The sequence below is a fragment of the Gastrolobium bilobum genome, unplaced genomic scaffold, assembly GCF_033153095.1.
Source record: "Gastrolobium bilobum isolate Gb01-03AN ecotype WA unplaced genomic scaffold, APGP_CSIRO_Gbil_v1 utg57529, whole genome shotgun sequence".
NCBI lineage: Eukaryota > Viridiplantae > Streptophyta > Magnoliopsida > Fabales > Fabaceae > Gastrolobium > Gastrolobium bilobum.
In genome coordinates, this window is record NW_026899573.1 from 1 (window position 1) to 14,846 (window position 14,846).

The window sequence follows — 14,846 nt, forward strand, 5'->3', positions numbered from 1 at the left end:
AGGCTGAACCATGACAGTGCCATAAGACACTCTTTTGCTCTTCTTCTGGAATGCATCTTCTGATTACTCCATCTGAACATCTATAGAAGAGGTATGGTTCATCCCAGATGTATCTCCTCACATCATGCAGAAATTTCTTCCGCTGCTGGTAAGTGAAATCCTTTGGCATGGCTCCAACAGCTCTGTAGTTAGCAAAATCAGCAAACCATGGTGGGGTGTCAACAGACAAGACTTGATCATGCACCAATTGGGAAATAATGCTTATGGCCAGTATTTGCTCATCAGGGAACTCTTCCTTGATCACCACCTCTGGACCCTCTTGTAAATGTGTCTCTGTGATCCTGGATAAGTGATCAGCCACCAAGTTCTCCACTCCCTTTTTGTCTTTGATCTCTACTTCAAACTCTTGCAGAAGTAACATCCATCGGAGTAACCTGGGCTTAGCATCCTGCTTTGTTAACAAATACTTCAAAGCTGCATGGTCAGTGTAAACAATAACTTTGGACCCTAGCAGATATAACCTGAATTTGTCAAATGCATACACTATTGCCAATAACTCTTTCTCTGTAGTAGCATAATTCTTTTGTGCTTCATTAAGAATTTTAATGGCATAGTAAATGACATGCAATAGTTTATCCTTCCTTTGGCCTAAGACTACCCCCACAGCATAATCACTGGCATCACACATAAGTTCAATTGGTAATGAAAAATCAGGTGCCATGATTATAGGTGCAGTGATCAACTTGTCTTTCAACACATTAAATGCATGCAAGCAGTCATCAGTAAACAGAAATTCTTGATCTTTTCCTAACAGCTTGCACAATGGTTTTGCAATTTTCGAAAATCTTTAATAAAACGACGGTAAATCCCAGTATGTCCTAGAAAACTCCTCACGCCTTTAACATTTATGGGATGGGGTAGTTTCTCAATAACAGAGATCTTGGCCTTATCTACTTCAATCCCTCTGTTGGACACTTTGTGCCCCAAAACAATACCCTCTGTCACCATGAAGTGACATTTCTCCCAATTTAGCACAAGATTGCAATCTTGGCATCTTTTCAAAACATTGTCCAAGTTTTCTAAATATGCATCAAAAGTAGGACCAAACACAGAAAATTTATCCATGAAAATCTCAATACACCTTTCTACCATGTCAGAGAATATGGCAAGCATGCACCTTTGAAAAGTTGTTGGTGCATTGCATAGGCCAAAAGGCTTCTTCCAGTATGCAAAGATTCCATAGGGGCAAGTGAATGCAGTCTTCTCCTGATCTTCCGGAGCCACAACTATCTGGTTGTAGCCCGAGTATCCATCCAGAAAACAGTAGAAAGCATGTCCCGCCAATCTTTCCAGCATCTGGTCCAGGAATGGAATAGGGAAATGGTCCTTCCTGGTTGCTTTATTGAGTCTCCTGTAGTCAACACACATCCTCCAGCCAGTGACTGTTCTTGTAGGGATCAATTCATTGTTCTCATTCCTAACCACAGTCATCCCTCCTTTCTTGGGCACTGTCTTAACTGGACTCACCCATGCACTATCTGAAAAAGGATAAATCATCCCAGCATCAAGCAACTTCACCACCTCTTTCCTTACTACCTCCTTCAGAGTGGGATTAAGTCTTCTTTGTGGTTGCCTTACTGGTTTGACTTCTTCCTCCATCAATATCTTGTGAGTGCAGAAGGAAGGGTTGATACCCTTAAGATCTGAAAATGACCAGCCCATGGCTGTCTTGTTCTTCTTGAGTACCTTAACCAATTTCACTTCCTCCCCTTCAGACAAGAATGCATTTATAACGGCTGGGTATGTTTGATCATCCCCAAGGAACACATACTTCAGATTAGAAGGTAGTTCTTTCAGTTCCACCTTAGGTGCTCCCTTAGGAATGTCATCCACCTTCTTTTCAAGCTCTTCAACTACTGGTTCCTCCTGATAAAATTCCCCACTCATTTCATCCTTACTTTTATCTTCCTCTAACAACAGGTCCTCTTCTCCTTTAACTTCCTCCACAACCTCCTGTATGATATCTATCCTGACACAATCCTCCACATCAACAGGATGTTTAATGGCTTCAAACACATCAATTGTAACTGTCTCTTCATTCACCCTTAGCATTAGCTTCCCTTGTTCAACATCAATCAGGGATCTAGCAGTTGCTAAGAATGGCCTCCCTAGAAGTAGAGGGCTTTCAGTATCTTCTTCCTCCATATCTAGAATCACAAAGTCCACTGGAAAAATGAACTTATCCACCTTAACCAGAACATCTTCAACCACACCTTCCGGTCTCTCGATGGATCTGTTTGCAAGATGCAGAATAAGATTGGTATCCTTCAAGGTGTTGATTCCCAAAGCTCTACATACAGTCAATGGCATCAAGTTAATGCTGGCCCCCAAGTCACAGAGTGCCTTCCCTACTTCCACATCTCCAATGGCAATAGGGATGCTGAAACTTCCTGGATCTTTTAATTTTGGTGGAAGCTTCTTCTGGATCAGGGCACTACACTCTTCTGTTAAGGCCACTGTCTCACCATCCTTCAATTTCCTCTTCTTAGACAGAAGATCTTTCATGAACTTGGAATAGTGAGGCATATTCTCCAAGGCCTCAGCAAATGGAATGTTAATCTGTAACTTCTTGAAAATATCTAGAAACCTTGCATAGTGCTGCTTCTGGATTTCCTGCTTCAATCATTGAGGGTAAGGCACTTTAGCATATAGAGATAGGTTGATTGGCTGGTCCTGCTTGTCAGCCATCTTCTTCTTCTCCCACTTCATCAACTTCTGGGGTGAAGAACTCTTGTCAACCACTACCTCTTCTTCTTTCTCCTTTTCCTCAACTTTCTCTTTTTTATCTTTATTTTCAACTACAACATCCTCAACAACAACTTCCTCCTCACTTTTCTTTCTTCCACTTTCTTCTCATCCACTTTCTTGTTCACCGGTTGAAGCACAAGCCCACTTCTTGTTATTATGGACTTGCAATGCTCCTTTGGATTCACCAGGGAACTTGCCATGTGGCCTCTCAGCTATCTGTCTAGAAAACTGGCTAATTTGTGTTTCCAAATTCTGGATAGATGCTTCCTGGTTTCTGAATGCAGTCTTGGTCTCTTGCATGAAAGCAAAAGTTTCTTCCCTGAAAGAATTTGACCCCTGAATGTAATCTTGAGTAGTCTTTGATAACTGGGCAAAAGCTTTCTCCCATGCAGAAGCATCACCTTGCTGTGATGAATGTGGTGGTGGAGGATGTAGTGGAGGATTCAACTGATGGTTGGAACTGTAACTGAACCCTGGGTGTTGATTCTTGTTCTTCCATGGTGGCACATAGACATTTCGCCCTTGGTTGTTGTAATTCCTCTGGTTGTTATGGTCATAACACACTCCATTAACTTCTGCTTGTTCAGCAGACCCTCCATAGTCACAATCATCAGTAACATGGCTTTTCCCACAAATGGCACACACAGAATTAGTGTCCACAGAAGCAACCTTCTCAGAAGAAAGCTGCTTGGTGAGAGTATCTAGTTGTTGTTGTTGTTTGTGAACTTGCTGCAACTATTCATTCTTGGCTAATAAAGCATCATAGCCATCAAGTTTAATAATTCCTGTCCTTCTATCACTCATCGAAGCATTGTCAAACTCCTGAGATGCTAGAGACTCAAAGATGCCAAGGGCTTCCTGAGGGGTCTTGGTTGTCAATGAACCACCTGCTGTGGCATTCACCAATGTCCTGGTGTTGGTTGTCAACCCTTGGAGGAATATTGCTGCTTGATTCCACACTTCTATTTCATGTTGTGGACATTTCCTCAAGAGTGTCTTGAACCTCTCCCAGGCGTCATAGATAGACTCTAACTCTTTTTGCTTTAATCCTGTGATCTCATCCTTCAACTTTTCCCTCTTGGATGCTGAAAAGAATCTGGCCAAGAACTTGGTTTGCAGATCATCCCAAGTTGTAATGCTCCCTTGTGGTAATGACTATAGCCATCTCCTGGCATTATCCTTCAGTGAATGAGTAAAGAGCCTCAACAGAATGGCATCTTTGGTCACTCCATTGATTTTCACAGTGTCACTTAACAGCAAAAAGTTCTCAATATGCAGGTATGGATCCTCTGCACTTGTTCCAACAAACTGTTCTTTCTGCACCAACTGTACTAATGCAGGCTTCAATTCGAAATTATTGGGCTCTACTGTAGGTCGAACCACACGTCCAATGGGTGGAATGACAGCAGGAGTCATGTAATCTCCCAGTGTCCTCTGTGGTGGTTGCACATGATTTTCTGCCATGATCTCTTTCTGTACTGTAATACTTGGTTCACCCCTTTCTTGTAATTTCCTTCTTCTGGCTGCCCTCTTGTTCCTTCTGATTGTCCTTTCTAATTCCGCGTCAAACAACAAAGAGTTTTGATCAATAGTACCTCGCATACACCAGAATTACAAGAGAACTAAAATTCATACAAAAAATATAAAGTGCTGAAAAAAATAAAAGATTCAATCTCAACAACCAATGGTATCTGTCAATGTTGAAATACAAATCCCCGGCAACGACGCCAAAAACGTGTTGTCAAATTTAGCAAGTGCACTAGTCAAACAAGTAATAAAATGATGAGTAAAGATCATTCCCACGAGGATTTGTGTCAAGCACTAACTAACCAAATGTTACTAAGTTGAATCAACCGAAAAATTCTGAATTGCATTGATTTCTTGTCACTCGAAATTGAAATTGCATAAATTAAAGAATTGATAAACAATAAGATGTGAATATAACTTAACAAGTAGTCAAATGTCAATTTCTCTCAAGCATGAATTTATGGATGAACCAATTTCCATTATGAATTATCTACTATATGATGTTGATCAACCTTTTTCTTATCATCTCAAGATGTAATGTCTTACTACCCTGATAGATACATTAATCAGAAACCCCAATGTCTTGGTGATTCCTATCTTAATACATGCATTAATCACTAAGGTCTTAAGACCACATCAGAATCCTAGCATCAATGTCTTGACTACTAGAACACTAATGATGAAGTTGTCAAAAATAGAGAAATAATGTAAACATGTCTGTTCTACACTATTTATCAACATGAAGAATTAATCAAGACAACTTCATACAATCACATAATAGATAAACAAAACATCTAATTAACCATTCATAAATTCAAACTTGAGTTCCATTGAATCAGACTACAAAGGACTCTACTCAGACATAATTGAGATACAAACAAAGGAAGAAGAAAGATCAAACTCCATTGTCATGATAGTAAGTCATCAATCTTCAAGTGCAATTACATATGAAACACTAACTAATACAACAGTACTCCTAAGAATTTTGAAAGTAAGAGAGAGAAGTCAGATCAGAGGATCTGATATATGAGAGAGAGATGTGGTGGATTTTTTCAGAAATGTGAAGGCCCTTGCCTTTTATAGTGTTATAAATTACAACTGAAAACTAACATGGGCGCTAAAACGTTCTATATGGGTGTTTTAGCGTCCATGTCTGACGAATGTCCAACTGCTTTCAACTAACTTGGGCGCTAAAACGTGAGCTGTTGAACGTTTTAGCGTCCATGTCTGGTGAATGCTCAACTGCTTCCAACCAACTCCAACGCTAAAACGCTTGGCTTGGAAGTTTTAGCATTCGAGACCAGAGTCTTTTTGCAGCAGCAGGGCGCTAAAACGTTTGGTCAGGGAGTTTTAGCTCCTAAGACCAGCAACTTTCGTCCTTAGTTGAAGCAGCGCGCTAAAACGTCCAACAAGCGTTCTGTGTTGGACGTTTTAGCGCTCGGCACCAGCAACTTTTGCCTTCAAATTGTAGCAGCGCGCTAAAACGGTTTGTGTGGACGTTTTAGCGCTCAACACTTAAGCATTTTCCCTTTCTCCAGAATCTTCTTCTTTTGTCTGCTGCTCCTTGAGCTTCATTTCCATACAAGACAGTGTAGATTTTCAACAAAGCTTTCAGAACTTACACTTGAGGGACTTCCAAGACATTAACCTCTTTTTCATCCAATTAATCACACAATTTAATACAAATTACGTATGAAGCTCGTCCGTAAATTCATGCTGCGACTTCAAAAGGATATTATTGGAAACGGTGTAAGCGAGTATATGAGGATATGTTTATTCCCATTGGGGAGGTCTAATATGAATTTGCACGGATTAAAGCGTGTATGGGGTTTTAGTAGTTAGGAGAAAAATACCTCAAGGAAACAAGTTTAACATGAGGATGTGATCTGAGACTTTATTCTTGGATTGTCGAAGACACGAACTAGATGTAATTCCATCTAGGTTATTGTGACTAAGTTTGCCCGCTTTCTGCTAGTGAAGGTGATCTTTCTAATAGAGTCATTGGCTCGATGCTATATCAAAATATTAAATGAGTAATTAAGTGAAGGATTAGTGAAAATCCTAAAGATTAGGCCAAAAGATAAAGAAAGGGCAAAACAGTAATTAGCCAACACGCAACCCTAGGAAGATAAAAATTGAGTAGAAGGTCTCAGATGATAAAAATAATCCTGGAAATGGATTCAGAACAAAAAATTGAGTGGATAGGCAAGTTTCAGAAAAATCAGTGAATAATGTTTTTACCGGGTCAAAATACTGCGGTACGATTGCACCGTAAAACGTGCCAATTGAGTTTTGAGCTCTAGGTGTCAAATATGAGTTATAAATGGTCTATAGAACTAGGGAATATGATTTCTGATAATATTTGATGGAATTAAGTCAGTTTGGGGAAGCGTGCCAACGGCGCGCGCAACAGCTTAAAACAGTGTTTTCTCCGAACGACCGGAAAACTCCGGATTTATCTGATCAAGTATAATTCAAGGAGAATATTTAATGTTAAAAATTAAATTTTCTAAATAGGTTTTGAATTTACGGACGTTTAGTGAAAGTTCGGACGAGTTTTAAATCGCGTGAGGTGGCGTGGGACCCACCCCACTTAAACTCCACTTAAGCCACCTCACCCATCACTATTCACTCATCACCGTCACTCCTTTCTCTCTCCTTGGCCGCACCATACAGCCCCTCCGTCACCATTTGCATCCAAAATTTCATTTGATCACAACTTAGCCGTTTCTCCACCGAATCCATCGATTTTTGTCTTGAATCTTGATGGAAAACACCTTATAAAACACATTGGTACCACTCTTGAGCCTTGAAACCGTGTATTAGGGGAGATCCAAGCCATTTTAATATTCAAATTTTGGTAAAAAATGGAGGTTCATGGAGTCATTTGAGCTTCCATTGCTTGGAGGAGTCTTGGGGTAGCATCAAGCCTTGGTTGTGAGTATATTTCCATCCCATTTACATGGTTTGATTGTAGTTGATATTCATGAACCCTAAACCTTGATTTTTTGATGTGTGATGTTAGAGAGCTCAATTGGGAAAAGTTTGTACATAAAAGTGTCTTAGAATAATGTGTATTAAATATAGATGCAATGAAAATTTTAGGTGAAAAATGTGATTTTGTAACTTAGAATATTTTTGAAGTGTCATGACTTGGATTTTTGGAAAAATGTTTTAAGATGTTATTGGTGAGTTGTTAGATGATTATATGTTAATATAATGGTGTTATAAGAGGTGTGGAATGATGAAAATTGAGTGAGAATTCTTTGGAAATTCCAAGTGTGTAATTCGGCCATAAAAGGAGCATTAGGGAGTTGAGGTTGTTTGTGTTGATTGGATGATATATCAAGTGTTGAATGGTATTAAAATGGGTTGTGTGGTGGTTAGAAAGTGGTAGAATCAATGGAAAATAATAAATTGTATTTAGGGACATAAAAGAACCTAGAGTGAATTATTTAGCAAAACAATGCTTAAAAGACATAAAACGGAAAAACGACACTTGAATTAGCGTCTCGGCAACCTAAGGATGTGTAATAAAATGAGAAAGAAAATTTAGAAAAATAAAATTGAAAATTTGCCTTGTTTGGCCGAACCTTTCAAGGGGAGGGGAGTGATTTTGACGTTTTTCGCGTTTTGATGGAATTGACGTATACTGATGGTTGTACATGGTTATGTAGGTTGCCGTACGTCGATTTGAATCCCGAACTGTGAATCGGTGGATTGCCCTTGGTCCTGGACCAAGTGGATTGAGGTAAGTGATTGGATCAATGCATGTATAATTATGAATTAACATGTGTTGTGTGAATTTTGAGTAATTGGGAATGTCCTCTGTGTAGGCATTCTGTTGAGTAACAAGTTTGGGAAATAAACTGCTGTGGAGCTAAGTGGAGGAACAGATTAAGGTAACCTCTTGGTACTGGGGCTTGTTCCCCTTGTGTGTTCCACCATGCTAGTTGATGGTATTGGTAGGAAATGTATATGAGTAGTGTAGAACAGCATGAGCATGCATATAGTATTTATGAGGGTACTTATGTACCGAGTGTCTGGCCAGTAGACAGTGTAGCCTTCGGGCAGTGCGGACTTCCACTGGATAGGTCTTCGAGAGGGAGTTCCAGTTGACCTAGGGTCATGGTGTGTCATCCGGGTAGGAGCACACTAGGAAGTTTCGGGTGTATATGGATGGAAGGGGTACCTTGGTTGTGGTTCTTGGAACACGCCTTGGATGAGACCCGTAGGCTTATATGCCGAGGACGTTGCGTGGTATTGGTAGCTACCATTCCAGCTTCGTCATATTTTATATCCCGATATTCCCCAGTTTATCTAAATCCCTTGCTATATCCCGTTTTGAAAGTGGTTGTTTTATATTATTTATATGCATCGAAGTGAACCATTGGGCGGAGTTTTCTCCAGAACCTCTTGGTTACTGAGATATATCCGTATATCTAACCCCGTCTTGGGGCACTATTTCAGGAGGTAGCAGTGGCAGTGGAGCGGCGGGCTAATGACTAGTGGGAGCACCTTTACCATTTTGCATTTTGTTGGCCATATGGCCTAGACTAGACTTAGGGCATGAACATCTCATATGTATGTAGGATGAGTTCATTGGCATATTTGTTCATGTCGTTTTGCCTAAGTCTAGTAGTTTGTGTCATTTAAGCTTATGTTTCGATTTGTAATTAAAGTTGTAATATTTATAAGTTGTAATTTGAAGTTGAAGTTGTAAGTTATAATATGTAAGTTAAATGTTGTAAATGTACAAGAAATGCATGATATACTATGATGGAAGGGCTTTAGGCCTATTGTAGGTTTATGATTACTTGTATGTTGGAAATATGCATGAAAAGGGACCTTGTTGATTGAAACCATTTAAGGATTTAAAGTGAGCTATATTGTGTAATAAATATAAACTGAGTTGGGTTGTAAGTGCCCCGAGGAATTGTTGGTCCTTGTGTGTGCCACCCATTGGATTATTAGGTACATTTGAGGTACTAGTGAGCTTATGCAAATTTGAGGATTTTAGGAAAAACAAAGGAAACTCTGGCAAATTTTCTGTAGAATTGGTAGATTTTAGACGAACTTTGGGAGAGAATTTCTCCCTGCACAAGGGTATGATAGAGACATGCCATATGCCATTTTGAAGCTTGAGATATCCCCTAAAATGTATCAAAATCTTAGAATATTCTGGGTTGTACGAAGCCCTGTAGGAGCCAGTGAACATCGACTATCCAGAACCCTCTTATGCAGGGGCTGTTTCTGGAAGTGTTTGGGAAATTAATTCCCGCTTCGTTTCTCACTCAAATTAAGTGTATGATATATCAAATTAAATTTTGAGGTGTCTAGTTTGTAGTATAAAAATTTGAGAGTAATTTGATGAGTGGATTTTGTGCAGTAATTCGTGGAGTGTGAGTGGTTTTGAGCTGTTTTGGGGTTGGTTGGCAGTTTTGCTTGTCCAACTTCAAACGGCGATAATCGGAGCAAATGAGCTCGGAATTGAGTGTGTGATAGCTTCTTAGAAAGGTAATTGAGTAAGAAAAAAGATAACTAGAGAGGAAGGTCTGATTTGGTCAGATGTGTTCGCAGAAAAATAATTAGTGAACCATGTTCGGATAGGTAAAAACGTAAGATTGACAAATTGGCTAAGTGGGTTTATGGGAACCCCTTAGTGACTTATAATAAGTAAAGTAAGATGTAAAAATAGTTTAAATAAATATTCTGCAAGAGTTTACAGTTATGGTCACAACTTTTAATTATTACGCTTTTTATCGTTTTAAATGCTCGCGTAATAATCAGAAAAAGTTTATTCGCATTTTTATAAATGAATAGTTGTGATTGTAACTGCGCTTAATATCATAATTAATGTTAACAATACCGGTGTACAACAGGCTGTTACATCTTTCCTTGGATAAAAATTACCAATTTTGCGATTAATCTCAATTGAATCAGAATCCTTATTTTCAATTGAGAACAATCTGATCATCAAATCTGATGATCATTCTTTTTCCATAATCACAATCGCGAACCTCAGATCGAATATCCACAATCGCACGATATCAATCTGAGTTAGGGAAAAGAAACAAATCTGGTTAGAGAATGATCGCAAATCCTCTAGACAGATCCATGGAATCCCTTCCCCTTAGGTTGATTAAAGGGATTTTAGCCTAGCATGGCTAGGATAAACATGATTAAAAATTAAAATAAAATTAAAATTAAAATAAAAAGAAGAAAAAGACGAAGAACGCTTCAGAGAAAATCCTTTGATCCCAAAATTCAAAAATTACAGAATGATGAAAAGTTTCCTACTCTGTCGTCATATAACCCTACCCAAATCGGGTTAGGGCTCAACTCAGATCGGCCCATCTATCTATAATACGAAATAAAATAAAACTAAAACTTGGCTTTGGGTCACTTAAGTAATTGGGTTTTAATTTAAAATACAAGTCCAATAATAAAATAAAACTTCAGCAAAACGTGTCCAACTTGGCATCAGAAATCGACCAGCTTCCGGTCCGAATTGGGCTTTGAGTTCTTCATAAGAATTGTAGCTCTCTGCGTTATCTGAAAAACCCAATAAGAACGGAGTCAATCCGAAAACTGTGGACCGAGATATGACCAAAATACAGAAGTAACGTAAAGCTGAAAAATTCTAACGAAAATAAATTAAACCCAATCAAAAACTAAAACTCTAAATTAACTCTAAAAATTATTATTTTATTCAAAAAAAATCCTAAAAATACTTATCAAGAGTAACAAAAGTGTACAAAAATATGAGTTATCAGGGTGCCTGAAAGCGTTGTCAATGATTAGGACCGAAAGTTCACCTCTCGATTTTGGAATGCATTGCAAAGAGCTTTGGGTACACAATTGAAATGGAGTACTGATTACCACCCGCAGACTGATAGCCTGATAAAGATGATCATTCAGATGATGGAGGATTTGTTGAGGGACTACACATTAGAGCTGATTACAATGTGGAATAAATACTTCCTGTTGGTAGAGTTCTCGTATAATAATAGTTCTTACTCTTGTATGGGGATATCACCATAAAAGGCTTTGTATGGCCGAAGGTGTAAGATAGCTATATTTGGGACCAAGGATAGAAAAAAGGCCAGTTGCTTGGCTTGGATTAAATTAGAGAAAAGTTAAAGCATGCATAGAATCGCTAGAGGAGTTAAGGATCGCTCGGAATCTTAGGTCAATGTGAAAAGAAGTTGAGGAATAAAATCATTGTCATGGTCAAGGTACAGTGGGAAAGTAGGACGCTTGAGAAGTCCACTTGGGAGCAGGAAGATGAGCTTCTCCGGCAGTATCATGAGTTTGGTAACGTGTACGTTTCTAATTTTGCAGATAAAATTTTAAAAAAGTGGGGTGAATGTAAGAACCTACACCGTTAAATGGAGATTTTTAAAATTAAACAATAACTAAATGAGGATTATTAGATAGAAAATTTAATTAGTTGAATTAAATCACCTTTTTGATAAAAAGGTAAAATAGATGTTTCGCGATAAAAATACAGTGGGCAAAATGTAACACCCCGATTTACCAACCAGAATGCTACACATTATGGTACAAATGCACACTTAATTTAATAAGAATAGCAGAAGACTTATAGAGTGTCACGATAGCTCTCTTGAAACTACGTGACTAAAAAAATTTTCCTTTATGATAACCATATGATAATAAACTATACAGTCCCATAACTTTATAGAATCTAAACTTAGCACAAACACTTCATCCAAATTATAAATGCTATCTGTTTAGTAAAATTGGACAGCATGACCTCTATTTATCTAAACATAACCAATACATAAAATATTCATATTAACATCTTCAGAATCAATCCATAGATTCCTACTTACTCCCAACAAACTTGAAACATACAGACATACTTTGCTGTATATAACATATCCAGATATCAACTGCATGTGCAGATGTAACAACTATATCCATGACTTAAAATACATATTGTATCCAAAATCCATACATATGCGCGCAATCCCAAAACATAAATCTGTCCAGTCGATCCTGCTGTGTCTGCTAACCATCCTTTTCTGGTCGTCCGTTAATTGAAGAATCACTCTCTTAAACAGAACCTGAAATGTATCCCCATAACACGGGGTGAGATATAAAATCCCAGTAAACTCTAAGTTTATAGAATAATCTTCCATTCTTAAGCTCACTTCCTACATATTTGGTCAGCACACGTAGAATAGCAGAAACATACAGATTACGCATACAAATTTTCAGAAACAACATATGTAAGAACCCGCTCTGCTAATTAATTAATTAAATAACCTTATCGGTGTCGGAGCATGGATTTAATAAAGATTATGCATAATTATGGTAGGATAATTAATTAGAAAGTCAAATAATGCTTTAAGTCACTTTTCTGATGAAAAGTGCAAATATCAATTTTGCTTCGCAGTATAAATGCATACCAGTGAAGTATCCCAGAAAATTAATATAAAAATATAATAATTTCTAGAAAAATATCTAGGTTAAAAATAAAGTTTGGAAGAAAAATAATTGGTAGAGCTACTAGAACTAATACCGACGATTTGAGTTAACACAACTATAAATAGAAAAGGGCATTAAACCCTAGGTCATTTTACACACTTCCTACATGACCTTCATGGCTGTCATCTTTCTCTCTACACAACTCTATAGCCTTCCTTGCATGAAAACCACCTAAGACACCACTTTTTCACTTGATTCTTTCTCTCTAATCTTGTAAACAATTGAGAGCAAACTTGGTGAGGGAGAAAAACCACTTCTTCAGAGGTTGTGGGTTCTATTTGTGGGTGTTGAGAGGCTGACTTTTTGGCTTGGTGGTGTGGGATCCTTTTTTCTTGCATTTGATACTTCAAGAAGTCGTTTTGTAGAGGAAAAGACCTAGCTTTTGAACCATATAACACCTCATAGTACTCTGGTTGTTAACATACATGATATTATATAGCGTACATAGCGGAAGACTTTATTTTATTAAATATAAAATTGTCTTTTAAAAATAGGATTTAACTTCAAAATATTTTCTAAAAACATTTCCAAACGCATTCACATGAGATATTGCACAAGCGTAATTCTAAAGTATACATTTACTAACTGATCTCATTAGCCATTATTAGTGGCCATTGACTAACCAAATATGACAACACTTGTCATTCCTGCTAGAGTCTCACAAACAGCATAACGACTGTTTAACAGTTATCTGGGAGATAGGAATCTCACACAATAACATAATCTTGATAGGCACAGTTTATATAATCAGTCATCTCAAAGGTCCCACACGGACTGTGATTCCCTCAATGGGTCAATACATACATGAAGCCCAAAACTAAAACATCAATTACATCATGTTCATCTCATCAACAGATGCATCTAAATAAATCTATAGCAAATACATAATTCTCCTATAAACGCATCAGATACAAGTAATGAGAATTACACAATTAACGTGGTCTCAAATAACATAACTATAGCATGTTAACTACACAATACATGCTATCAAATAAAATATCCAGTTGGCACTCCACTAGCCACGTGCCTGGTCCTTGCCTATGGAGGGCTCACTACTATGATAGGTACCTGAAATGATGTCCCCAAGAAGGGCTGAGATAACAACAATCTCAGTAAGCTCAAGATTTATAGAGAATTCTCTATTCCCTTGAACCCACTTCCTGCATGACAAGTCAGGCATAAAACATATATATAATCATACAACATAAACATAGCATCATATCTGATCCTAGTTAGCTATTCCAGGACTCAAACCTTGAATAGCCAACATTCTACTATGTAATAACCTCCAGAGTCCAATCATAGGCAATCTACACACAAATCTTTGTAGAGTATGAAATAACTTAAGGGAATGACCTAAGAGCCTACGTACCCACTCACTGGCCAGGAACCTCATAACATATATCACCAGTGCATCATAACATAATGAATTATATAATCTCTATATGAATGTGAATGAATGCACATATACAACATATCTCATACTCTCATACAATGCAACCATAATGCCCACCAGCATGGTGGAGTCACAAGAGAAGAGGAACATCATAAACAAAGAGCTTACATTAGAGAGCTATACTCAAGCCCACTTGCCAAGGCAAGTACGTATGCTCCAACTCAATGTCTTCACAAGCAAGTATCTCTAGGCACACCTAGAGAAGGAATCATATATATCCATTAATTACATAATTAATGGATATATAGAAGTGTTACCCAACACAAGTCTAGACCATTAATTACATAATTACTTTTTTTAGTACATATAGAAGTGTTACCTTACAACACCAACAACTATGTGATTTAAGCACTTCAATTATCTTAGAACCAAACTCATGCCAACTTAGGTAACTTGGATTATTTTCCACTCATCCTAGCCATGTACATCCTTCATGGCCATGACATACATTAGGTACACAAGGTATTCGTTTGTTACCTAAGTCCACAATAACTTATTAAACACATAGTCCATCCATAAACTCTCTTCAGTTAAGGCCTTT

The 14,846-nt window shown here is 37.9% G+C and overlaps 2 protein-coding genes and 1 non-coding gene across 3 annotated transcripts; 1 reads left to right on the top strand and 2 right to left on the bottom strand.

Moving 5' to 3' along the window:
* Window positions 1-67: 67 nt before the first annotated feature.
* On the bottom strand, window positions 68-2,686 carry LOC133291615 (uncharacterized; the record flags this gene model as incomplete). Its single annotated transcript, XM_061489901.1, has 3 exons — window positions 2,648-2,686; window positions 813-2,529; window positions 68-507 (listed from the first exon to the last, which is right to left on the bottom strand). Coding segments are annotated over exons 1-3 (2,196 nt in total), but the record flags the coding sequence as incomplete, so codon positions are not given.
* A 227-nt stretch (window positions 2,687-2,913) lies between these two features.
* On the bottom strand, window positions 2,914-4,272 carry LOC133291612 (uncharacterized). The gene is made up of 3 exons (XM_061489898.1): window positions 3,971-4,272; window positions 3,545-3,883; window positions 2,914-3,430 (listed from the first exon to the last, which is right to left on the bottom strand). Exons 1-3 carry the CDS (start codon window positions 4,270-4,272, stop codon window positions 2,914-2,916), a joined length of 1,158 nt encoding a protein of 385 aa, XP_061345882.1.
* LOC133291616 (small nucleolar RNA R71) lies at window positions 3,773-3,879 on the top strand. Its single transcript, XR_009748820.1, has one exon. It is a non-coding gene; the product is annotated as a small nucleolar RNA R71 (small nucleolar RNA).
* Window positions 4,273-14,846: the final 10,574 nt, after the last annotated feature.